The sequence below is a fragment of the Glycine max genome, chromosome 8 (assembly GCF_000004515.6).
Source record: "Glycine max cultivar Williams 82 chromosome 8, Glycine_max_v4.0, whole genome shotgun sequence".
Classification (NCBI taxonomy): Eukaryota; Viridiplantae; Streptophyta; class Magnoliopsida; order Fabales; family Fabaceae; genus Glycine; species Glycine max.
This window is the reverse complement of record NC_038244.2, coordinates 42,696,708-42,722,049: the sequence shown is the minus strand read 5'-3', so window position 1 is coordinate 42,722,049 and position 25,342 is coordinate 42,696,708. Positions and strand designations below refer to the sequence as shown.

At 38.9% G+C, this 25,342-nt stretch overlaps 1 protein-coding gene across 4 annotated transcripts in view; it reads left to right on the top strand.

Moving 5' to 3' along the window:
* Window positions 1–25,342, top strand: part of LOC100790704 (DNA polymerase I A, chloroplastic/mitochondrial) — a 32,007-nt gene that overhangs the window by 746 nt on the left and 5,919 nt on the right. Inside the window, exons 2-10 of one of the 4 annotated variants that reach the window (XM_041004712.1) lie at window positions 1,033–1,100; window positions 1,188–1,360; window positions 1,451–1,933; window positions 2,240–2,431; window positions 2,982–3,661; window positions 4,893–5,331; window positions 5,778–5,873; window positions 10,328–10,420; window positions 10,496–10,690. In XM_041004712.1, coding sequence (XP_040860646.1) covers window positions 1,033–1,100; window positions 1,188–1,360; window positions 1,451–1,933; window positions 2,240–2,431; window positions 2,982–3,661; window positions 4,893–5,331; window positions 5,778–5,873; window positions 10,328–10,420; window positions 10,496–10,690 — 2,419 coding nt within the window. Of the gene's footprint in view, window positions 1–1,032; window positions 1,934–2,239; window positions 2,432–2,981; window positions 3,662–4,892; window positions 5,332–5,777; window positions 5,874–10,327; window positions 10,421–10,495; window positions 10,691–25,342 lie in introns of all 4 variants that reach the window. The other 3 variants (XM_014779396.3, XM_014779397.3, XM_014779395.3) reach the window with 3 other exon arrangements.

Here is a 25,342-nt window from a genome sequence, read left to right as displayed (position 1 = left end):
CATAGGTTCAAATCCCCAACTAACAAAAAAACTAACAATTAACAACCAACATTTGCCAATAAAAATAATAAAAAAGGTTAAGGGATTAAGTTTGGAGTGTTTGTTTCTTATTTCTGGCGTTTTGTGGAGGTCTCTAGTTTCTACTGATGTTTCTGAAGTGAGGAGAGGCCCAGAGGGGATGAGGGAGGTAGGGAGTGAAGGTGTAGAAACGGTTTGGTCTGATAGTAATAGTGTGAAAGGGTTTTGTGGAGTGTATTTGAGTGTCTGTGTTTGTTTCAGAGAGTGTTCTTTGTTTGAAGCATTTTGCTTATGGTCTTTTTAGGCGTTTTCTCTTAAGGTTGCACATTGTGACTTTGTAATTGTGAATGTTCGGTTTATGGATGGTTCTGGTATTGCAGGGCTTGAACAGGGTTTTCACTCTAAAGGGTATATGGATTTGAGCAATAATAAAAGAAAAATTGAAAACTCTTAGGGTTTATGGAGATTGTTATACTGCATACTGCCAAAAGGGGCGTGTCACCGTGTAAATTTCACCCAAGGTTGCTTGTTGCTTGATATATATGTTGATAAAAGTTTTCAAATTTATTAGTTGCTAAACTTTCAACTCGTGATTAGAAGGAAAAAAAAAGGAAAATAATTCAAGATTGAATGGCTGACAATTGAACTCCCTGCATATTATTAGCAGTTACTAACAATTACAGGTAAAATATGTAAAGCTGGCAACTAGGGATATCATATTATCCTGGGATTAACTATATGTAAATGTGGAGTACATTGGCACAAAGGATATACTGTATAGTGGAAATATTTTATTATTATTTGTGACATTTCAAAATATGCATTATTTTAGCTCATTCCTATGGGACTTTATTTTGCTTTGGCTAGTGCATGGCGCATAGTTTTGTTTGCCCTGGGTGATTGTTCTTGTATCTTCTTCGTGTTAAACTGAAAAGCTAAATATGCTATCACATTCCATTGATTGGTACCTTTCTATTTTTTTTCCTTTAATTTTTTGCATGCTATGAACTGCAGAAGAAAAATCCAATCAATCCAGATTGCCAGCAATATCCTTCAACATAGTGCATTGTCTTTCAGAAAAGGTTTGTCCTGTCTAAAGAGAACACCTTTTGGGTTGAATAAATGTGATGACATGGAATATAGCCATAAATATCCTGTACATATTTCAGTTAACAAATTTTCGGACATGTCATGTGGCATGTTGGAGGAAAGGAGATATGAAGAAGATTTGGGTTCTTTACATTCCTGTAATAGTCAAGTAAGGATGGCGGGTTTGGCTCAATTTCCCACATCCCCTGCTAATGGAAAAGCGTTTGGGTATAATAAACAAGCCTGGGCCGAGGCAAGTAATAAATTGTCTAAAAATAAAAAGGAAATACAAGCTGATAATAAGTTCAGGGTTGCATCTAATGCAGTTACTTCCACTGGTCAGGAACAGGCTGTTTCTATGAATCACGATCATGCGCAGCAGGATCTTGATGAACCTGCCTCATCTTCTGTTAAAGACTCAAAAGTGTTGACAGACACTAAAAGGGTGGGCACTCAGTTAAAGGTACCTCCATCAGAGATCTGTAAAGAGAAAAGTGATAAAGTTAATGATAATCATGGTTTGGATACAACTGCTAAGGATGCAACTTCTGTTGAAAAGGCACGTAGTACTGAACACACAAATGTGAAGCGTGCAACTAATGCAACTACTGGTAAGAAGGCACGCAGTACTAAACAAACAACTGCAAAGGGTGAAACTAATGCAACTTTTAAAAAGGCACATAGTACTGAGCAATCAAAACTTCGGGGAAGGCTTTGTAGCATCTATGAAGACATATTGGTTGTTAATAATATTTCTCTTGCAGAGGAAGTTGCTAAGATGCTTACAGTAAATTACAGGCATCTTATTCATGCATGTGATACTGAGGTACAATTCTTGACTGTGTCAACATGTATTATGGTTGTGCCTTGATTGCAACAGTGTGCATAATTATAGTCATTTTCTCTAATATGAGTATACTCTGGACATGAGTTATATCATACATTGGACATGAATTTAGTGAATTTGTCCTTTTTAACTGATACAAATTGAAGTGATATATCATATATTATATTCTTAAACCCTTTCTTCAATTGAGTGCATATAAGCAGTTGTATCGGTATGAATCTCCTGGCTACTTGTATTTCACAAATGCTGAAATGTAACATGTACCAACTCTTAATGTCTTCAAAGGTGGCCAAGATAAATGTGAAACAAGAAACACCTGTAGATCACGGGGAGATAATATGCTTCAGTATTTATTCGGGTCCAGAAGCTGATTTTGGAGGTGGAAAGTCATGTATCTGGGTAGATGTTCTTGATGGTGGAGGCAAAGAGATCTTAATTAAGTTTGCTGAATTTTTTCAAGATTCGTCTATAAAAAAGGTAACTTCCTTCTAACCCTTTTTATGCTTTGAACCCTATCACGCCTCTTAATGTGCACCTCTTAAGGTCTGTTTGCTTAAATTTTACTAATCTTTTTTTTGAAGAACTGATGTTAGAAACACTCATTTGTGTTTGGGAACGATATTGTAAAGATTTAGAAGAATTGATTTTATTTGAACGGTAGAGTAGAATCAATTTTTAAGTTAAAAAAAAAAAGAATTTCCTTCAATATCATTTCTACTTACCTCAACCGATTTTGAGAATCCAAAATCTTAAAAAAACAAAAATGTTACATTGCAAATAGATTTTTTGGACGCAAACTGCTGTTTGGCCATATCCAAACGAGCACTAAGTCAACTACACGATTTCAGTTGTATGAATGATGTTTTTAAAGATATAAATCATTCCATGCTTCTGCATAGCTTTAGTTTTTGTAGAAGTTTGCCTTCACATATCAAAGGTTCTAATGATCTAATAGTCAAGACTGCTGGGTTTGTGACATGGGATTCAAAATAATTTTTGAAATAACAGTCACTGGTGCATTCTGTAGGTCTGGCATAACTATAGCTTTGACTGTCATGTTATACAAAACTACGGATTTATGGTTTCTGGATTTCATGCTGATACAATGCACATGGCACGGCTATGGGATTCATCTAGGCGTTGGGTTGGTGGTTATTCTCTTGAAGGACTTACAGGTGACCAAGAGGTCATGTCTAGGGCTAAGTTGGACCATGAAAAGGATTTGATTGGTAAGGTGTCAATGACAACTATATTTGGTCAGAAAAAGGTGAGGATAGATGGATCTGCAGGTAAAATGGTTACCATTGCTCCTGTTGATGTGCTGCAAAGAGATGAGCGAATACCTTGGATATGTTACTCTGTCTTAGATGCTAGAAGCACTCTGAAGCTTTATGAGAGCCTAAAGAGTCATCTATCTGATATGCCTTGGAATCTTGATGGAGTACCTGTTTTACAGAAAAACATGTATGATTTCTACCAGGAATATTGGAAGCCATTTGGTGAGCTTCTAATAAAAATGGAATCTGTGGGAATGCTAGTTGATCAGTCATATCTTAAAGACATAGAAAACGTGGCCAAAGCAGAGCAAGAGGCAGCTGTTAATAGATTCCGAAAATGGGCATCTAGGTATTGTCCGGATGCCAAGTACATGAATGTCGGAAGTGATGCACAGTTGCGCGTACTTCTCTTTGGTGGCACTGTGAACAGGTGCACATTATTTAAATCTTGTGTGGAGAATTTTTTCTGCCTTAATCAATTGATAATTTCAAAGTTGAATTGTTGAAATTGATATCTCGCCATCTGTTTTTTTTTTTTTTTGTGAATGATATCATGCAATCTGAATTATACTGAAATATGCTTTGTAAAAATAATAGAGATATTCATTATGATGATTTAAAAAAAAAAATAGGCTGTTATATCTAGTCTTATGTTATTGTAAACTGCATATGTGTGGTATGTTGATTTTTGGATGTAAAGACCTTTGTGGTATTCTGAATTAAGGCTGTTTTATGTATTATGTTAACTATCTTTTAATTTTAGTTTGGCATATAAGTGGCTTGATGGTATTTCTTCTTCTCTTGAAGCAATAAACTTTGTAAAGTCTAATTTAACTTTATACTTGTCATCGTCATGAAACTGTGATGGTCATATCATTGTGTTGTATTCTGTTCATCGCTATAAAGTATTCCGTAGGAAAAAAATGGTTCTTAAGTTTCAGTTTTTATTGTTTGACTGAAATTTCAAGATACTTTTTATCAATACTACTGCTCAGTATAATGTCAGCAGTCAGAATTTTTTAGGTTTTTAATTGTTAAAGAATGTTATTTTATTCAGTGTCAATCATTATGTGGCTGAAGGCTGACCTTGATCTGTTTAACACATTCAGCTGGAGGGATGGGGGAATTCTGCAGACTAGGGTTAAGAGTCTATTCTATTTGTATATATGAAAGTCATTAGTATAATGCATCCGTGATTGTTGTCACTTTCTAATTGTATATATGAAAGTCATTAAGGGGGCGTGTGCGGCAGCGGCTGCCAGAGCGACGACCAGCATGGGGGTCGCCGGTGGTCGCAGGTGGTTGCCGGTCAAACGGCAATGGCATGGCTGCCAAACAGCAGATGGAGGTCGTGCGGTACTGTTCACCATGAACGGAAGCTGCGCGATAAAGAGGGATCGAACCCTACTGATACCATATTAGGTTTACAGAAACTGTCTTTGAGACCACACATGATATTATGTATAATCTGAATAATGATACAATTAAGGTAAGAAATCACTAAAGTAATCCCTAATATTCAGCCATACAATAATTCCCTATTTCTATATTTGCATAAAGATAAAACCATATCTTTAACATTCTCTTCTGATTATGAAGTTGTTCAAGTATATAGATGAAATTAAAGCTTTCATTTTCTCATGTTTCATCATTCATTACAGAAAAAACCATAATGAGGCAATTCCAACTGAGAGAGTTTTCAAAATTCCCAATGTTGATAAAGTAATTAAAGAAGGCAAGAAGGCTCCCACAAAACTTCGTGATATTAAGTTGAATAGCATTGGCTACAACCTGAATGTTGATATGTACACGCCAAGTGGTTGGCCCTCAGTTAGTGGTGATGTTTTAAAGGTCTTGGCTGGCAAAGTTTCTGCCGAATATGACTTTTATGAGGCTTGTAACATGGATCTTGATGATGAAGATGGAAATCCTTCTCAAAGTGAATTTTTACCTGTGGAAATAGATAAATCTACTTACGGAACAGCTTTTTCTTGTTTTCCAACAGAGGAAGAAGGGAGAGATGCATGCCATGCAATTGCCGCTTTATGTGAAGTCTGTTCAATTGATTCTTTGATCTCTAACTTCATCCTTCCCCTGCAGGTAATTATTCTTTTTTTAAAAAAATATTTTGAATATCCCTTGTCTGGGTTCGAATCCGGAAACAGCCTCTTTGCATATGCAAAGATAAGACTGCGTACAATATCCCTCCCCCATACCTTCGCATAGCGAAGAGCCTCTGGGCAATGGGGTACGAAGTTTTTTATCCCTTGTCTGGTTGTGTTTATTGATTTTCATGTTAGCCATATATACTTTGCTTACCTAGTGTGATTGACATTAATAGTGTTGTAAGTGCAATATAAGCGTAGTCAAGGTTAGTTTTTGTATGTGTACTAGAGGAAGAGATGATGGAATTGAGAGCACTTGATTAATCCAATTGCTGCATAAACTTAAAAGGAGGTTGTTGGTATATTATAGATTTGTATGCATTGAAGTTTGTAGGTTATGTATGCATACTATATGTTAGCTTAATTTGTTCTCAATGGCAGGGGCATAATATAGCAGGAAAGGATCACCGTGTTCATTGTTCCATAAATATCAACACAGAGACTGGACGTTTGTCAGCAAGAAGGCCAAATCTGCAGGTTCTTCAAACTTGCAAGACTTCTTTAGCTGTTGGTTTACTTGAAATTTTTTAAAAGCCATATTTTTCATTCCTTTGTCTGTATATATTTATTTATTATTTATTGATGATGGTTTGATTCCATCTTTTTATGTTTGTAAGATATAAAGCCATTTATGTGCCTTCACTTAATACCATATGCTTTTAGGAGAATTGGTTCTTGATATGATATCAAAGCCTCTATGACCAAGTAGTCAGGAGTTTGATCATTGTTGCCCCCATTCTTCTTAAAACAATGTTTAGTTTTTAGCAAAGTATACGGTTGACCTGTGCATCGTCCATGCTTCAAGCTCAAAGGACTTACTATGACAAGCCAAGTTAAATATAAAATTATTCATGTGCCCACACCTAATAGTTTAAGTTTTTAGAAGAGTTGGTTCTTGCCAATATTAAATTTTTAATTTACTAAAAAGATTTTATAACATTAGTTGTTGAAATGAAATATTAGAGAGAAGAGTCGAATTACTCCTTTTCTTTTTAATCTGTTAAGCAGAGTTAGTTACTTTAGTTAACTCAGCTAACATTGAGTTGGTTGACAGTTGTTCTGACAGCTGTACATAGCTGTCCTAACTCTAATATAAATACTAGAGGTGTAACTTCTTTTCAGTTGTGTTGTTAATAGAACAGCTCATTTATTGATAAAAGACTAAATCTGGACAACTATTAGTGATATGCAAAAAAATGTTATTTAAGCTTCTTGTTTGAGATAATATTATGTGCCAATATTGTCTTTTGATGCAAGTTTAGTTCATGACCTGTTTCTCACTGTACTAAAAAATCTTTTATCCTCCCTGTAGACTGTACATTATCTTACTTTCTGTACTTTGTTATGAATCAATTATTTCAAAAGCTTCACCTAGTAGGTGAAAATACATAAAATGGTTTTATACACGTGCCCCCCTCACACAATAGTCATTATACCGAAATTCAATATATTGTTAGAAGAATGGGAGCGGCGGGGATCAAACTCTAAACCACTCAAGAGCTTAAACTATTAGGTGAAGATACAGGAATGGCTCTATACACTAACAATATTGTTGAAAAACAAAAGGCAACTCATTTGTTATCTTTACATTGAACTTTGAATTAGAAGCATTCACTTTCTTGACTGAAGTCTACTTGGTCTTGATACAGTATCTCTTAATTTTTTACAACTATTTGAGCTCTATGTTAGTTACATTACATTATAAATCTAAGGGTACTAAGATTACAAATTTTTCGAGTTCAGCAGACATATGTTTTCCTAATACGAACTTGATCAGTCGAATTAGCTAACCATAAGCTGTTCACATTGTAAGCTATAGGCTACCCAGGTCCTATGTATGCTTCCCTCCCCTGATTACAAAATCCCTCTCTTAGATTACTCGACTATCGATTAAAATGCATTACAAAACCTTTTTCCATATTCCTAAACCATGACCAACATAGGAAGATTGCCTCATCCATCAGTTTGCTACCACTAAAGCTATCGTTTGAGAAAACTATCTGATTCCTGTGCTGCCAAATAGTCCAGGTTAATGCTATCCACCAACACTTCCATCTATGAGCCCTTAGTCTAGCATATCCCCCATGAGCATGTTGGAGGAGATGATGCTCGAGTTTTGCAGGAAAGCACCTGAGATGTTTACCCAAGACAAAGATTTCCACCATATAGGGAGGGTTTTACTGCAGTTGAAGAATAGATGAGCTGCATCCTCCTCATTGTTCTTGCATAATGGACAAAATAGATCATTGATTTCTACGTTCCTCCTTCGCAGGTTTAATTTTGTTGACAATCTATCTCTAATTAATCTCCAAGCGAAGAAGGATGTTTTGGTTGGGATCTTTAAATTCCATAACTCCTCAAAAACTCCATCCTGATTCTCATCTATTGATTCCCCCATCAGCAGATTATATGCACTCCTCACTGAATATTGACCACTTGGATCAGCTTTTCACGTCCAGTTGTCTCGTCGGTCTGGATGGATTAAACTGCCTTCTATATTCCCCAAGAATCTAGCAGCCATGTCAATTTCATTGTCAAACATAGATTTTCACGTCTAGTTCTCCTCAGCGCCGCTTCATTTTCCGACGAGCCATCCTCCTTTGATTTCGGGGTTCCAATTTCGCTCTCCTCGGAATCGATTTCCTCCAATGACCCAAAGACACTCCTAAGTCGACAATTGCATTTTCCGGTGCTGGCTCCGTTCTCTTACGCTATATAGACTCTATAATCCTCCCCATTGATGGATACATTTACTGTGTGTTGGATTGTGGATCGCCACGGAGTTTTAATAAGTACCCATGCCCTGTCCAACCTCCGAGCTTTTTCAACATCGTCGTCCACCTCCATTTCCCCTATTGCTGCCACAATTTTCTGAATTTGCGCCATGTCCCAAGCTGGTAGCGATATACCCCAGCATTGTACCCAGACCAACCTATAGCCAATTCGCAACCTCTGATTCCACTTCTCCAACGAGTGAAGCAGGGATGATCCGTTCATGGTTTCTTCCCTGCCCATCTATTCAGCTCTGGCGTCAGTGAGACCGAGTAGCAATACCATATCGTCCCCTAGGTACTTCGGCGAGATATCTACTCCTTTGTCCCACGAAAGTTCATCTTCGACTCTGTCAAACATCGCCAAGTTCTTCAGTCAACTCACCCAGGCATCGCTAAACCATTTCTTTTCATCCATCAGAATATCCAACTAGACCGATGAATGTGAGATTTCGTGTCTTTGGCTCACGTTCCTATGTGTCCACATTTGCCCCGAGTTTCTGGTGTTTGTCGCCACCACCTTCGCATATGATGTTGGTATTGGCATTTGCTGGGATTGCCTTTGTCGTTCTGCTTCCATTTCGTGTTGCTCCTTATATCCCTATACTTTGTTCTCTGGTCTCTGATCTTCATTTCTCTTCATCTCCCTCCCATATTTTGGTATATTGACATGTAGCTTTAAGCCTCCAACTATGATATTATCCAGCTGCTATTCTAATCTGCACACATCAGTCACCCCTTGAACCTCACGAAACCGTACCTCCTACCGCTTTTGTTCCTCTGTTTGCAGATGAAAATCTCCCTCACGTCCCCCCACCTTTTGAACTGGTACCATAGATCCTTTTCATTTACATCTTCTGGGAATCTTGTAAAATAAAAGGATGAGATATCAGCCTTATCCCTCCAATTTGTCCGCTTAAACCTAGGTTGTTGTCCATCCTTGGTTTCGGCATAGTTGAATCGGGGATCCTCTCTCATCCACACTTTGCCTCTCTCTCTGTTTCTCTCTCCAACCCACTCTCTGTTTCTCTCTCTACTCATTCTCTCTCTATCATGGGTTTTACTAGTATCAAGACTAACATCTATGGTTAAGATATGTTTGGTTGATCATAATATGTTTCCTGGGAATTAAAGTTTCATTTATTTGGTTACAATAGAACTTTCCTGAGTATATACGATTTTTTTACAAATATATCCTTTATTAAAATAACTTCAACAACAACAACAACAACGCCTTATCCCACTAGGTGGGGTCGGCTACATGGATCAACTTCCGCCATAATGTTCTATCAAGTACCATACTTCTATCCAAACCATTAATTTCGAGATCCTTTTTTATAACCTCTCTTATAGTCTTTTTGGGTCTTCCTCTGCCTCGAATTGTTTGTCTTCTCGAATTGTTTGTTTGTCTTTATTAAAATAACTTCATTGAATATTTTTTACTCAAATTTTATTACAAATGATACTTACCTAATTTAGTTACAAGATTTAAATAAATTTATATATAAAAAACATTTGCAAAAGAAAATCAAACAAAAATAATTTCAAAATATTTTTTTTACAAATATTAATTATTTGATTTAATTATGACGTTATTTTACTTGGTTGAAAAATTATTATAGCTTACTATCATATTAGATGTTGAATTATAATATTATTCAAAATTATAATAAATTAGTTGGAGATCTACGTTTTTTCTTTTTTAAAAAAGATAAAGAATTTTCTTTACAAATTTCAAAATTAAAGAAAGATAGAATCACGTGGATAAGTGCAACATTCAAAATTGTAGATAAGCTTTTGGATAAAGATGAACCCTAGGTGAGGATATTTTGTACTTGAAAAAGGGATAACATAGTCTTTTCATTTAATTAAAACTTCCCTCCTAGTCGGAAAAGTTAGATTCCCACCTCTTCCCATGGGAAATTTTTCGTGGGAAACCTACCTTAAAACATTCTTTCCCAGGAATCTTATTTTTTAAAAATGAATACCAAGCATGGGAAACCAAGATTCCTAGGAAAATAAAAACTTTTCTCCTACCAAACACCCCCTAAGTGATTTTTTATTTGAACTTTGAAATTCAAATATGGGTATTACATGGACTAGATTAATCATTGGATTTCAAAGTTACAGCTTTAATCTAACGTATAATTCATAAACTAGAACCAACCTGCTTTGGAAAAGGACCGGTACAAAATCCGTCAAGCATTCATAGCTGCTCCAGGGAATTCTCTTATAGTTGCTGATTATGGACAGGTTAGCAATTTACTTATCTAATTGAACTAGTTGCAAGAAATTTCATTCTGTTGATGGAGTTACATATTGTTGCAGTTGGAACTTAGGATTCTTGCACATCTTGCTAATTGTAAGAGCATGTTGGAAGCATTTGAAGCTGGTGGAGATTTTCATTCAAGAACTGCAATGAATATGTATCCATATATTCGTGAAGCAGTTGAGAGAAAGGAAGTGCTTCTTGAGTGGCATCCTCAGCCTGGTGAAGACAAACCCCCAGTTCCTCTCCTGAAAGTAAATTATAAATTGTCCTCTGATCTATTTATAGTTAGACCATAGACAGTAATAACCTTCTTGCTTTTGGATACACAAGAATATCTTGTTAGTTTGGTGTTTCTCATTATCTTGTGACTCATTCTATGTCAGTTATGACTTATGAGCACAATGTTCACATTGAAAACATAAACACAATTTTTTTTTTTTTTGATCAGCAAAGATAAAATATATATATTAAAAAGTACCAGAGGTACTAGATAATGTACAAATTACAGATCAGATTAGATTCCAGGTAGACCTAATTCTGACCATAGATAGAGTGTGGATACAAGAATGGTTATAATACACATATCAAGGTATTCTTAAAAATCCTGCACTAATATTGGTAGACCAGTGATTATAATGTGTATTAAAGTCCTTCTCCAAATTTCTGAGCCACGACCATAGTAGGAAGACTGCATCGTCCATCAGTTTGTTGGCATTAAATGTACCATTTGCAAAAATGATGTCATTTCTGTGCTTCCAAGTAGTCCATGTTAATGCTAGCCACCACCAATTCCATCTCTGAACTCTCATTCCCCTTGTCACCCCATGAATGTGTTGAAGAAAATGTTGTCTAGGATGGTTTGGGAAGACTCCCACCAGATTCACCCAAGACAAGGATTCCCACCAAAGCTGGATTATCTTGCTGCATTGGAAAAATATGTGACCTGCGGTCTCCTCCACCAGACTGCAGAATGGGCAGCTGGAATCTGTCACCTCAATGTGCCTCTTTCGCAGATTAGTTCTAGTGGGTAGCCTATCATTGATTAACCTCCATGCGAAGGCAGCAATTTTTGTTGGAATCTTGAGTTTCCATAACTCCCCAAAAGCCCCATCGTCATTCTCCTGTGAGATGTCCTTCCTAAGTGTTTGGTATGCAGTTTTGGCCGAATAATGGCCACTTGTATCTGCCTTCCACACCCATTGGTCGCTGATGTGAGGCTGTATTCTGTGACTCTCCACATCTTTTAAGAATGCTACCGCCATATCTATTTCTCTATCGAACAATGGTCTCCTCCACCTAAAATCCCACTCCCAGCCTGTGTCTTTAAAAGCCCCCATCTGCTGTATATGTTTGTGTTGCTGGACAGAGATACTATACAACCTAGGGTATTTTGCTAATAGCGAGTCCTCTTCCCCTATCCACCTATCCTCCCAAAATCTGAATTTATCCCCACACCCTACCTTCCATGTTGTTGTATTCTTCATTACAGCCTCATATTGTGGATGTTGAGCTACTCTCTTTAGGTCCCTCCACCATATAGAACCGGTATTATCTCTGGTTGCTTCATTTAATGCCCTCCAGCCACCGTACTTTGATTGAAGCACCCTAGCCCATAATTCCCCCTGCTGATGGAATAACTCCCACTTCCATTTGCCCAACAATGATAAATTAAAGGAGTTAATCTCTTTGACTCCCAAGCCGCCATCTTCTTTTGGAAGACATACTGTCTCCCATTTGATCCAGGCTATTTTCTTTTGTTCATGATCTCCTCCCCATAGAAATCTTCTCTGAAGGCTCACAAGTTTGTCCTCCACCTTCTTTGGAACCCTGAAAAAAGAGAAAAAATAGATAGGAATGGATGTTAGCACTGCCTTAATGAGAGTCACTCGCCCCCCAAATGATAAGTGTCTCTGCTTCCATTTCTCTAATTTTCTCTCACACTTTCTAATAATAGGGTCCCATGTTTGATATCTTCTCGGATTTGCTCCGATAGGAACGCCTAGGTATACGAACGGAAAGGACAATAAGCTACAGTTGAGGTACTCCGCTGCTTCGATTTTCCACTGTTCTGACATCCCAAATGCACCAAACCCGCTTTTAGCAAAATTAATTTTGAGTCCAGATACCATCTCAAAGACTCTCAAGATTGCCTTAACTGCTCTTACATTCTCCATTGTTGCCTCACCAAAGAAGATTGTATCATCCGCGTATTGGAGGATGTTGACTTCCACCTTGTCTGAACCAACTAAGAATCCCCGGAATAGACCATTCGCCCTAGCTTGCGACACAATTCCATTAAGTGCCTCAGCAACAATATTAAAAAGTAGAGGTGATAGTGGATCCCCTTGCCTCAGTCCCCTCTGAGGAATGAACTCAGCTGTAGGACTACCATTCACCAGAACTGATACAGATGCTGATCTTAGACAACCTTCTATCCATTGAATCCATTTAGAACAGAAACCCATCCTTCTGAGCATATAGATCAAGAAATCCCAGGATACCGAATCGTACGCCTTTTCGTAGTCAACCTTGAAGACAATACATGGCTTTTGGCATCTTTTAGCTTCTTCAACCGCCTCATTTGCAACCACCACGCTATGTAACATGTGTCTTCCTTCTATAAAAGCGGATTGTGTTTCATGGATGATATGGGGCATGACCTTCTTCAACCTGTTAGCCAGGATCTTCGCCAAAATCTTGTACATACACCCTATCAATGAGATAGGTCTATACTCATTCAGCGTCTGTGGATCCAGTATCTTAGGGATTAAGGCTATGAAGGATGCATTTGAGCCTCGGGGAAAAATCCCATTCACATGAAATTCATCTAGAAATCTCAAGAAATCCGGTTTGATAGTGTTCCAGAATTGCTTGATGAATTTGAAATTTATGCCATCTGGACCTGGACTTTTATCGCTCCCACAATTCCACACGGCTCTTTTTACCTCGTCTTCCTGAAATCTCCCCACAAGCATTTCATTTTGGTAACTTTCAATGGTCTGAAAACGCAACCCATCCAATGTAGGTCTGATCCTAGTAGCTTCCTGGAATCGTTGGGAGAAGAATGCCCTTACTGCCTCCTTCACTATTGCAGGTTCTTCAATCCATGTTCCGTTAATCTTCAGTCCTTTCAGGCAATTATTTCTTCGAGTGGCATTAATCATCAGATGGAAATATCTAGAGTTGCAATCACCTTCTCTGATCCACTTAGACCTCGCCTTCTGTCTTAATAGTGACTCGTGGGATTGAGCTGCTACCCATAGATCCTCCTGAAGGCGCTTCCTGGTCACCACCTCATGCTGGGTTAGTTGTCTGCCTGCTGTATCCTCTTCTAGCTTATTCAGTTCATCCTCAATCTTCTGATACTTCTTGAAGGTATCCCCAAAATGCTCTCTGTTCCACTCCCTAAGCTTGCCTTTGAGTGCTTTGATTTTTTCTTTTAATACGTATCCACCCCAACCTCCAAATTGAACTGAATTCCAACTCTGCTGTACCATTTCCTGAAAGGATTTGTCATTTAGCCAACAATCAAGGATCCGGAAAGGTTTTGGACCCCAATCCTCATACTTGGATCTAAGCATTATCGGGTAGTGATCAGAAAAATTCCTTTCGAGCTGTCCCATTTGGCCTTATCCATGTGAAGTTTCCCCCAACCCATGGCGCTTCCACTACCTCCATTTCTGCAATCCACTCATTGAATTCCCTAGAACTGCTATCTTCCAGCCCCCTTTGGCATACACCAGATCTCTCCGAAGGATTTCTGATACAATTGAAGTCCCCCAATATGCACCATAATCCTCCGAGACTTTGATTTTTCAGTTGCTTGATAACGTCCCACAGAACTCTTTTGCTATGTATATCACAAGGTGAGTAAATGTTGATGATATTCACAATTTGTGCCTCCTGAACCCACTTCCCTGTCAACATCACAAAACCTGTCCCACAAACCTTCCTTTCCAGCAAAAATGTTTTGTCACTCCATAAGCACAGAATACCTCCTGCTGTGTTAGATGATGGTTGTGCTTCCCACCTAACCTCAGAATCCCCCCATAAAGCTTGGCACATAGCTCTGTCTATAACCTCCTTTTTTGACTCCTGTATGCATAACATGTCTATGTGATGTTTGTTTACCATTCTCCTAACTGCTGGCCATTTAACTCCCCTACCCAGACCTCTCACATTATAGGATATAATATTCATGAGAGCCTCCTCCTTCCTCCCATCCTTTGCACCTCGTTGTTGTCTCTGTCTTCCATTTCTATAAGCTGTTGCACATAATTTGTTTGCACATTTCCACATGTAATCCCTAGGTTTTCCGCCATTTGCCAAATTGCTTCTACCTCCTGCTCCTGTTTATTAACTTGGTGTTCAGCAGTTTGCACAGGTTGTTGTAGCTGGGTGTTGTGGCTGACTTGTTGTTGGTCTGTGGCTTGGGTGTGAGGGCTATCACTCCCGAGTATGAGTGGTGGGGTCATGGGTGTGATTATCTGGTCTTTTTTATTGTTGGGGTTGACTGGAGCTATACCCGAAACTCCTCTGCTCTGATTGACATGCATGGGTTGTTGATTCTGTTTTGGGCTGGTAGTTATATTACCCGTGGTTGTCTGTGGGAGGTGAGCATCTGCACATATTGGACCACTTTGCTTTTTGAGCCATCTTTTGCGGACGTAAAATTTGCACGAATTACTTTGGGCTGTGGGGCTTTTGTCTGGGCTGAGTTTGTGGTGTGGGTGTGTTTCTTTGGGGGTGTGGGTAGCAAAACCCATGTCCGTTATGTGGCTGTCCCCAAGGTCACGAGGCTGGTCCCTGTTGTTTAAAATCTGACCCCGTGGGTTATCAAGTACCTCCAAGTTACTTCTTTCGGCCAAACTAAAGGTGCTCGCTGCAGGATTGACCATGCATCCTTCCTGCACATTTCCTTTTGCATGAAAGGGGCCATTTCGGACCTGGGTGGCTGTGCCATGGCTGACATTACTGTTCCCCTGGGTAACCGTTGGGGTTCTAGCTCTGACTTTGGGTGGTGGAGATACACGCTCCTTGTGGGTAACATCGTTATCCTTTGGGTTCTCCAGGTTCCAATATCCGCTGGGTAAAATCTGAATATCGTCCAGCTCTGCTGTTTGGCCGTCCCCTTCCTCCTCCGCGTCATCCCCCAGCGCCACCTGAAGCCGCTGCTCAGGGATACTCTCCGTCTCGGGTTGGGTCAGCTTTGTCGGTGTTTGGACATCGCTATACCCTGAGTCAATCTCCTCTGAGGAACTGAAATACCCTGGTCTCCGACAATAACAGGCAGCGGTACTAGTGGCGGTCTCCTCCGTGATGTGCACGCTGAATGTCTCTCCGCCAATATGGACGTTGACGGTATGATCGATTCGCGGCATCCATGGTGTTTTTATTAGAACCCGTGCCCTGTCCAGCCGTCTAAGCTCCTCCACGTCATCATCTACGTCCACGAAGTCTCCAATGGCCGCCGTGATTTTCTTTAAATGGTTTGTTTCCCATGCCACTAGAGGCACTCCCCAACACTGAACCCACGCCAACCTGCATCCCGGACGTACCCTTGGGTGCCATTTCTCCAGTGAATGAAACATGGAAGCCCCACCTTCGCTTTCTTCCTCCATGAATCGTTTTGCTTTTTCGTCGTCAAGGCCGAGAATTACAACCATGTCATCCCCAATGTATTTCACCGCCACGCTGGCTCCGATATCCCATGGCAACTCCTCCTCTACTCTATCAAATATGGCGAGGTTTTTTAGCCTCCCCACCCACGCCTCTTGTAGCCATTTTTGTCCCTTCAGTGGTATATCGAGATACACTTCTGACCTCGACGTGGGTTTGTTGTTGCACACCTCAGTCACTGGTCTTCTCTTTTGCACTGTTGTTATATTCCTCTGCAGGACCTCAGCGTACGACCTTTGCCTCACTCGTTGTCCTTGTTGTCTTCGAGCTACCATCTCATCTTCTCCTTGCATTGCGCTCTCTCGGCGTGTGACTGATGAGGGTATTTGTCCGCTGTGTGCTCTTCCAAACTTTGGTATGTTGACATGCATCTTCAAACCTCCAAATATGGTGTTGTCTAGCCTCCTTTCTAGTTGATGCAAGCTCTCTACTCCTTGAAATCTGACAAAACCATACTTCCTGCCGAGACTGTTCTTCTTCTTTGATATGAATATCTCCCTTACGTCACCAAACTTTTTGAAGTGGTGCCATAGGTCTTCCTCGGTTACGTCCTCGGGGAATCGTGTGAAGTAGAATGACGTTATATCCTTCCTATCCCTCCAGTTTCCTCTCCTGTAGCTCCGTCCATATCCGTTCGTGTTACCGGCAGCTTTCAAACTAGGACCCTCTCTCAGAACTCTCGTTTTCTTCTGTCTCCTACTACTAACTCTCACCCACCCCGTGTTTCGCTCACACTCACTATCTCGCTCTCCGCTCATGTCTTCCTTTAATAATAATAGGTAATACAAGTGTGATAATTCCTTAATTACTAACTTATACAAAATTATGGTTAGCATATTATATTACACAGCATGTCTCTTCTGAACACCTAAAGTAACACAAAACAAACCATTATTTACAGACTTACAGCCTATCTCACTAAATTTCAAATCTACCTTGCAGCCTCACTCTTATTGGGATCTTTAGGCAAACATAAACAACCTGTCTGGGAATGAAGAAAGAGACAAAAGAAGTGCTGGCATCAGTTCAGAAGTTCCCTCCAGTTATTTTTTCTTTTTTGATCGGCAAAAATAAGAGTATATATATAATTCAGTACAAGAGGTACAGTGATATGTACATCCCAGGTTTACCCTACATTGAGTTATGGTAACCTAATATTAGCATTTGAAAGCAGATATTAGGCAACTAAACAGGTCTATTCTATGCTTGGATACCCTTCTACAAAAAATTCTAAAGTCCAATCCCCCCTGTAAGAAAAATTCAGCTCTGATGTTGCTGGACCATAAATGAAAAGGAATGTCAAATCCTTTTTCCAGATTTTTGAGCCATGTCCAACAGAAGGATAGTGCATCATCCATCAATTTTTTACCATCAAAGCTGTCACCTGAGAAAACAATCTTATTCCTATGGTTCCATATATGTTGAATAAGTCCATTCAGATTGCATTGAGAATGTTGAAGAAAGTGTTCTTTTGGCCTTTCTGGAAAAACAGTGAGCGTATTTATCCATGACAAGGTCTCCCACCACAACGGCATAATTTTGGTGCATCCAAAAAACAAATGACCAGCATCATTGTCGTAGTTTAGGCAGATTGGACAGCAGACTTCATCCATCACAACGTTTCAGCTTCTAAGATTCATCCTTGTTGGCAATCTATCCCGAATCAATCTCCAAGCAAAATGTGACACCTTGCTGGGAATTTTTAGTTTCAAAAGGATAGAGAATGCCCTATCATCATCTTCTCCAATTATATTCTGATTAAGTGCCCGATATGCAGTCCCCACTGTGTACTCCCCTCCCGGATCCCCTTCCCACGACCAATCTTGATGCTGGACTTGTACTACCATCCCCTCAATATCCTCCAAGAAATTTGCTGCCAAATCCATCTCTCCCTCCATTAACATTCTCCTCCACTCAAGATGCCATTCCCACACCCCCTCTTGACACTGATCCCATCTGATGAATATAGTGCTGTTGCTGCTTTGAAATACGGTAAAATCTAGGATATTTTTCCAGCAATGGGACCCATCTTCCTTCCATCCATCTTCCCAAAATTTCACCCTGCTGCCGCTTCCAATTTTCCATGTTACTTGATTTTTGAACCAGCTTCCCTCCTCCGTTGAGTTGCAAACAATGCATAAGTCCCACCACCAAATTGATTCTTTATGGTTTCTTCTTGTCTCATCCAGGTTCCTCCAGCTTCCATATTTTGATTTCAGTACTTGTGTCCACAGTAGAAGTTCCCTCAAGTTATAGATTAGTTTTTTATCTGATATATCTCAGGAGAATAACAGTTTCACAAAACTTCCTTCAATTTATATAGTCTTTTTAAATCAATATGCAAATTTCCGACTCATTTCAAAAATCCTTACAAATTTTATAAAATATAACATTATAGAGGAAACGTCAACCATTAAAATGGAGTTTCCTTTTCCTTTTCCTACAGTAGCAATATCATACTGAATCTTGATATCCATATGCCCAGCCTTTTTTGTAATCTTTCAACAAATTTAATCTAAAGCATATCTGAACCTAGATCATAATATTTTCCCGTGGCCATCAAGGACCCAACATGTATCAACCATCAAGAAACTATGGATTTTGGAGACATCATGCATAAAGGTATAGATGTAGATTTCGGAGGAAAACTGTATTATATTTTTTTTATAAGTGTTGAATTAGCATATATATTTTATATTTTTGTCTTATTAGCAAGTTGCATTTTCTTTACTTTTCCTGCTGTAGCCGAATTGCAGGGTGCTTCAGTCTGCACCTCTGCTTTGCCCTTGTACTTGTTTTTGACTTTGTTTCACGTATATATTAATGAAAAGGGTTCAGCTGAGTGGTAAAACACTCAAGCATTTATTTCAACTGAAACAATAACAAAGTTACAGAATAAATAGGAAATATTGTACACTAACCTAGGAGCCTAAAAAAGGAGAGAAAAAACCTCTAAATAAATAGAAGTAATATGGTATAAAAGAAATTGCTTAAAGAACAGACAAATAAAGCTACGGCTAGTAGGACTTAATGCATATTTGGTGGGGATTAATTTTAGGAAAATAATCGCTTATTTTTCAAAAGTTCTCTTTGAAAACTGACACAAAAATATGCAATTATTTCTCCAAAATAAGTTGAATCAAACAAACAATGAAGTGAAGGGTCTAAAAATCCTAGCTACTCCTCTGAATTATGAATTGTAATTCCTATTAGTCTGGAACCAATATCCAAAACTCCCCCTCCAAGCTGGATGGTAGGCGTCAATCATGCTTAGCTTGGATCTTACCAATTTGGGTTTTCATAATTAGGCCTTGGAAGTGTTTTAGCTAAAATGTATGTTGTGTGTGGGCATGTCAAGGGGAGTGTTAGGTACAAACTAGTAACAAGAACAAGAAAAAAATTGATATCAAAAAGAATGTGTATAACTAAGTATATTCTCCTCTGTTCAGTGTGAACAGGTGATGGAAAAGAAGGAACACAAACAACTCAGGGTATTCAAGAGACCCTATACCCTCCCTAAACTCAGTCCAAATCCTCTCTACCTTCCCCCTCTCTCCCTCTCCCGGTCTCCCCTATAAGAGCACATCTGTGAATCTGTATGTAGGAATTAATAGAAGATATTGCAGTTTCCTATATTAGATGAATCAGAGATTCGATTTACTTTGTTTTAAAATAAGATCTTTATCATTATTAGCTATTATTTGTTTCATTTATTATTCCTTGAATCAAGGAACAGACTTTATTGTAATATTTCTATATAAGCAGTACTTTTACTGCTTGAATAAAATAAGAAAGTATTCCCTATTACTTTCAAGACAACAATCACAATCAATGAGTTCCTGTTTTGAATCTGTTTTTGTTTCAAATAATAATAAGGATATCATGTTATGGCATTTTTGGTTAGGCCATCCAAGTTTTAGATATTTAAAACACCTATTTCCCAAGTTGTTTGATAAAGACCCTTCAATGCTTCATTGTGAAATCTGTGAATTTGTAAGGCATCATTGTTCTTCTTTTCCTGTGCAGTCTTATAATCCATCAAAACCATTTGCTATTATTCACAGTGATGTTTGGGGTCCAAATAAAATATGGACACTTTCCAACAAAAAATGGTTCATCACTTTTATAGATGACCACACTAAACTTTGTTGGGTGTATTTATTAAAAGAAAAATTTGAAGCTGAACAAGCTGTCAGAAATTTCTTTAAAATGGTGCAAAATCAATTTCAAACTAACATACAAGTCTTCAGAAGTGATAATGGGAGGGAATATTTTAACACGATCCTGGGAAATTTTTTTCTTGAAAATGGGATTGTCCATCATAGTTCTTGTGCTAATACACCCCAACAAAATGGGATTGCAAAGAGAAAAAATAAACACCTCTTAGAGGTGGCTAGGGCTTTACTCTTTTCTACTAAAGTTCCCAAATATCTATGGGGTGAGGCTGTTTTGACTGATGCATATTTAATTAACTGTATGCCTTCCAAACCTTTACAATTTCAAACTCTTTTGCATGTTTTTAAAGAGTATTTCCCTATGGCACGCGTTTCAGCTGATTTACCATTAAAAATATTTGGTTGTACTGCTTTCGTTCATGAACATAAGCAGATCGAAAAACTTGACCCATGTGCTATAAAGTGTGTTTTCATTGGTTACTCTCCAACCCAAAAAGGATATAAATGTTTGATCCAAAATAAAATAAAAAATTGTAAGTATGGATGTTACTTTCTTTGAGAGCCAACCTTTTTATAATGACATTCATCTTCAGGGGAGAGATCAAAGGAAGATTATTTTGAAAATATAATTCTTTCAAATGATGTCCTTATTTCATAAGATTCTGAAACTTGCATTGCTGCACCGAAACAAAAAGGCCAAGATTCATTAGTTGAACCCACTCTCATAATGAGTGAGGTCCTTGCTGAATCCAGGGCTACATCTTCAAAGCAAAATTGTAACAAACAATCTTTGGATACTGGAAATAAAGAAGAATTAACCTTAATGCCACAACAGGATAATCCTTGTAAGGAAATAGCAAACAGGCTCATTGATTGTGACCGAATTTGGAAAGGAAAGGGTTACATGAGGAGAAACAAGGAAGTTGAAGATGCACAAACTCTCCAGCATAACCATGAGTCTGAACCGAGGAAGAATTTAATTAGTGGTAAAGGTAAACCTTCTTCTTCTAACTCCAATGATCAAGATAACCCTTCCAAAATGAATATAGCCATGGTTCTTCGAAAAGGAGTTAGATCTTGTACTAAGCATCCTCTATCCAAATTTATGTCATATTCAAATTTATCTTCATCTTTTGCTGCGTTTACCTCCCGGTTGTCTTGAGTAGAAGTTCCAAAAAAATATGCCTTTGCCAACTGGAAAGAATACCGAAGTGGAAGGAAGTTGTTCTTGAGGATGAGAGCTCTTGAGAAGAACCATACTTGGAGTGTTATGCCTTTGCCAACTGGAAAGAATACAGTGGGTTGCAAGTGGGTGTTCACCGTCAAGTATAACTCTGATTTTTTTTTTATCAGCAAAGATAAATATATATATATATATATATATATATATATAAAAATTTGAGTACCAGAGGTACAAAGGTTACAAAGTTAGGAAAGACCATACATTTGGTTCCAATTATCAGACTTAATGTAGTCTCGATAGGAACCAATATTTGGCTACATACATGAGTGTAATTTCTACTGTTAGTCTATGTTGCTAGCCTCAGCTAATAAACAAACCCTGCTCTAAGATTACTAGACCATTGATTAAAATAAGTTGCAAAATCCTTCTCCAAACTTCTAAGTCATGTCCAGAGTAAGAAAGCTGTGTCATCCATCACTTTGTTGCCATTGAAGGTGTCATTGGAAAAGATTATCTTGTCCCTCTGCTGCCATATGAACCATGTCAAAGCCAGCCACCAACACTTCCACTTGTTGACCCTTATTCCATCAGCCAATCCGGATATATGTTGGAGGAAATGTTGTCTTGGGTTTTACGGGAAAGCACCTAAGATATTAACTCAAGACAAAGATTCCCACCAAATGGGAAGGATTTTGCTACAATGGAAAAATAAGTGGCCTGCATCCTCTTCCATGCTGCTGCAGAATGGACAGTGCCTATCATTGATCTCAACTTGTCGCCTTTGCAGGTTTATTTTTGTTGGCAGTCTATCTCTGAGTAATCTCCATGCAAATACTGAAATTTTGCTTGGGACCTTTAGTTTCCACAGTTTCTCAAAAGCTCCATCCTAAGTCCCCTCTATTGTTTTCCCCCTCAACATATTATAAGCACTTTGTGCCGAGTATTGGCCGCTTGGATCTGCCGTCCACACCCAATCATCTCTTCTATGTGGCTGGATTGGCTCGCCTTCAACATCTTTTAGGAATCTAACAGCCATGGCTATCTCACTGTCAAACAGTGGTCTCCTCCATATGAAATCTCACTCCCACCATGTGTCCTTGTGGACTCCCATCTACTGAATAACTTGATTTTGCTGACAAGAGATAAGGTACAACCTAGGGTATTTTGCTAATAATGTTCCCTCTCCGCCAATCCAGTTGTCCTCCCGGAACTTAATCCTATCACCACACCCGACCCTCCACAATGTTCTATTTTGAAATGCATCACCCTGTTGCAAATGTTGAGAAGCCATCTTTAAGTCCCTCCACCTTATGGATTTGTTGTTGTCTCGTGATGCTTCATTCAAGCTCCTCCAACCACCATATTTAGACTCCAGTAACCTAGCCCACAATTGTCCTTGATGCTGAAATAAATTCCACTTCCATTTGCCAAGCAGTGCAAGATTGAAAGTGTTTATATCCTTGATTCCCAATCCCCCTTTTTCTTTTGGGAGGCACACTATGTCCCATTTAATCCAGGCTATCTTGTTTTGGTCAGATCCACCACCCCATAGAAATCTTCGTTGTAAGCTCACCAACTTGTCCACCACCCTTTTAGGGACCCTGAAAAATGAAAAGAAATAAATAGGAATGGATGTTAAGACCGACTGTATAAGAGTCACTCTCCCCCCGAAAGAAAGGTATCTTTGCTTCCACTTTGCTAATTTTCTCTCACACTTGTTGAGGATAGGATCCCACAACTGACATCGCCTTGGATTTGTCCCGATAGATATGCCTAGGTAGACAAAAGGAATGGATAGCAAGCTACAATTTAGGTAATTTGCTGCATCAAGTTTCCACTGGTCCGACATTCCAAATGCTCCAAAACAACTTTTTACAAAGTTAATTTTGAGGTCTGATACAAGTTCAAAGGTCCTCAGAATTACTTTGATTGTATTGACATTCTCCATTGATGTCTCACCAAAAAATATTGTGTCATCCGCATATTGGAGGATACTGATTTCCACGTTGTTTGAGCCCACTGGGAATCCCCTAAATAGGTTTTTCTCCACGGCTTCTCTCACCAGCCCATTTAGAGCTTCAGCAACAATGTCAAAGAGAAGGGGTGCTAATGGATCCCCTTGCCTAAGTCCTCTTTGTGGGATGAACTCAAACGAGGGGCTACCATTCACCAGTACCAAAATAGATGCAGATTTTAAACATCCCTCTATCCATTGGATCCATTTGGAGCAAAGGCCCATCCTTCTTAACATGTAGATCAAGAATTCCCAGGAGACAGAATCATATGCCTTCTCGTAGTCTACTTTGAAAACAATGCATGACTTTTGACTTCTTTTGGCTTCCTCGACCACCTCATTTGCTATCAACACACTGTGTAACAAATGTCTGCCCCCTATGAATGCAGATTGCCTTTCATCTATTATGAGTGGCATGACCTTCTTCAGTCTGTTAGAAAGCAGCTTGGCCACTATCTTGTATATACAACCTATTAGTGAGATAGGTCTGTAATCATTCAGAAGTTGTGGATCCGCCACCTTAGGAATTAAGGCTATAAAAAATGCATTACAGCCCCTTGGAAAAGTTCCGTTGACATAGAACTCGTCCAAATACCAAAGGACATCAGGTTTGATTATATGCCAAAAAATTTTGATGAATTTTAAGTTAAGTCCATCTGAGCCTGGACTTTTCTCACTCCCACAGTCCCATACAGCATTTTTTACCTCATCCTCCTGAAAGCGCCCCAATAGCATATCATTTTGTTGTTGGCCAATGGTCAGAAAGCAGATTCCATCCAACCGGGGTCTATCTTGATCAGATTCTTGAAATCTTTGCAAGAAGAATAATCTGACTTCCTCTTTTACTCTTGTCAGTTCTTCAATCCAGGATCTATCAATCGTCACTCCTTTCAAAGAATTATTTCTGCGGCTCGCATTCATCATCAGATGGAAGTATCGTGAAGTGCAATCGCCTTCTTTAATCCATCTAGATCTCACCTTCTGCCTTAGTAGAGACTCATGTGATTGAGCCGTTACCCACAATTCTTCCTGAAGCTGCTTCCTGATCAACACTTCTTAAGGAGATAATTGTCTATCAATTGTATCCTCTTCCAGCTTGTTTAACTCATCCTCAATCTTCTTGTATTTCTTTAAAGTATCACCAAAGTGTTCTCTATTCCATATCTTTAACCTTTCTTTCAGTCTTTTTATTTTTTTTTAAGCACATAACCTCCTCAACCCCGTTGCTGGTTAGAGGTCCAGCATTCCTGAACAATTGTCTTGAATGAGTTGTCCAGGAGACAACAGTCAAGGATCCTGAAAGGTTTAGGACCCCAGTCTATAAACTTAGATCTTAGCAGAATTGGACAATGATCAGAGAAGTTCCTATCCAATGTATGCTGAGTACTTCCAGGCCATTTGACAAGCCACTCTAGAGATACCAAGAATCTGTCCAACTTGCTCCTAGCAGCTCCGTTCAGTCTAAACCATGTGAATTTTCTTCCCCCATGGCACTTCCTCTACCTCCAACTCTTCAATCCATTCGTTGAACTCCCTGATGTTACTTTCCCCCACCCCTCTCTGACAAGCGCCCATTCTTTCTAATGGAATTCTGATGTTATTGAAATCACCCAATATGCACCATAATCCCCCAGGGTTTAGGTTTTTCAGTTGCTTAACACTATCCCATAAGGCTCTCTTATTCTGAATATCACATGGTGAGTAGATGCTGATAACATGAACTTGTTGTGCCTCCTTAAGCCACTGCCCTACCAACATTATGAAACCATTGTCAATGACTTTCCTTTCTAGTTTGAATGTTTTTTCACTCCATATACATAGAATCCCACATGCTGAGTTAGATGCAGGATGC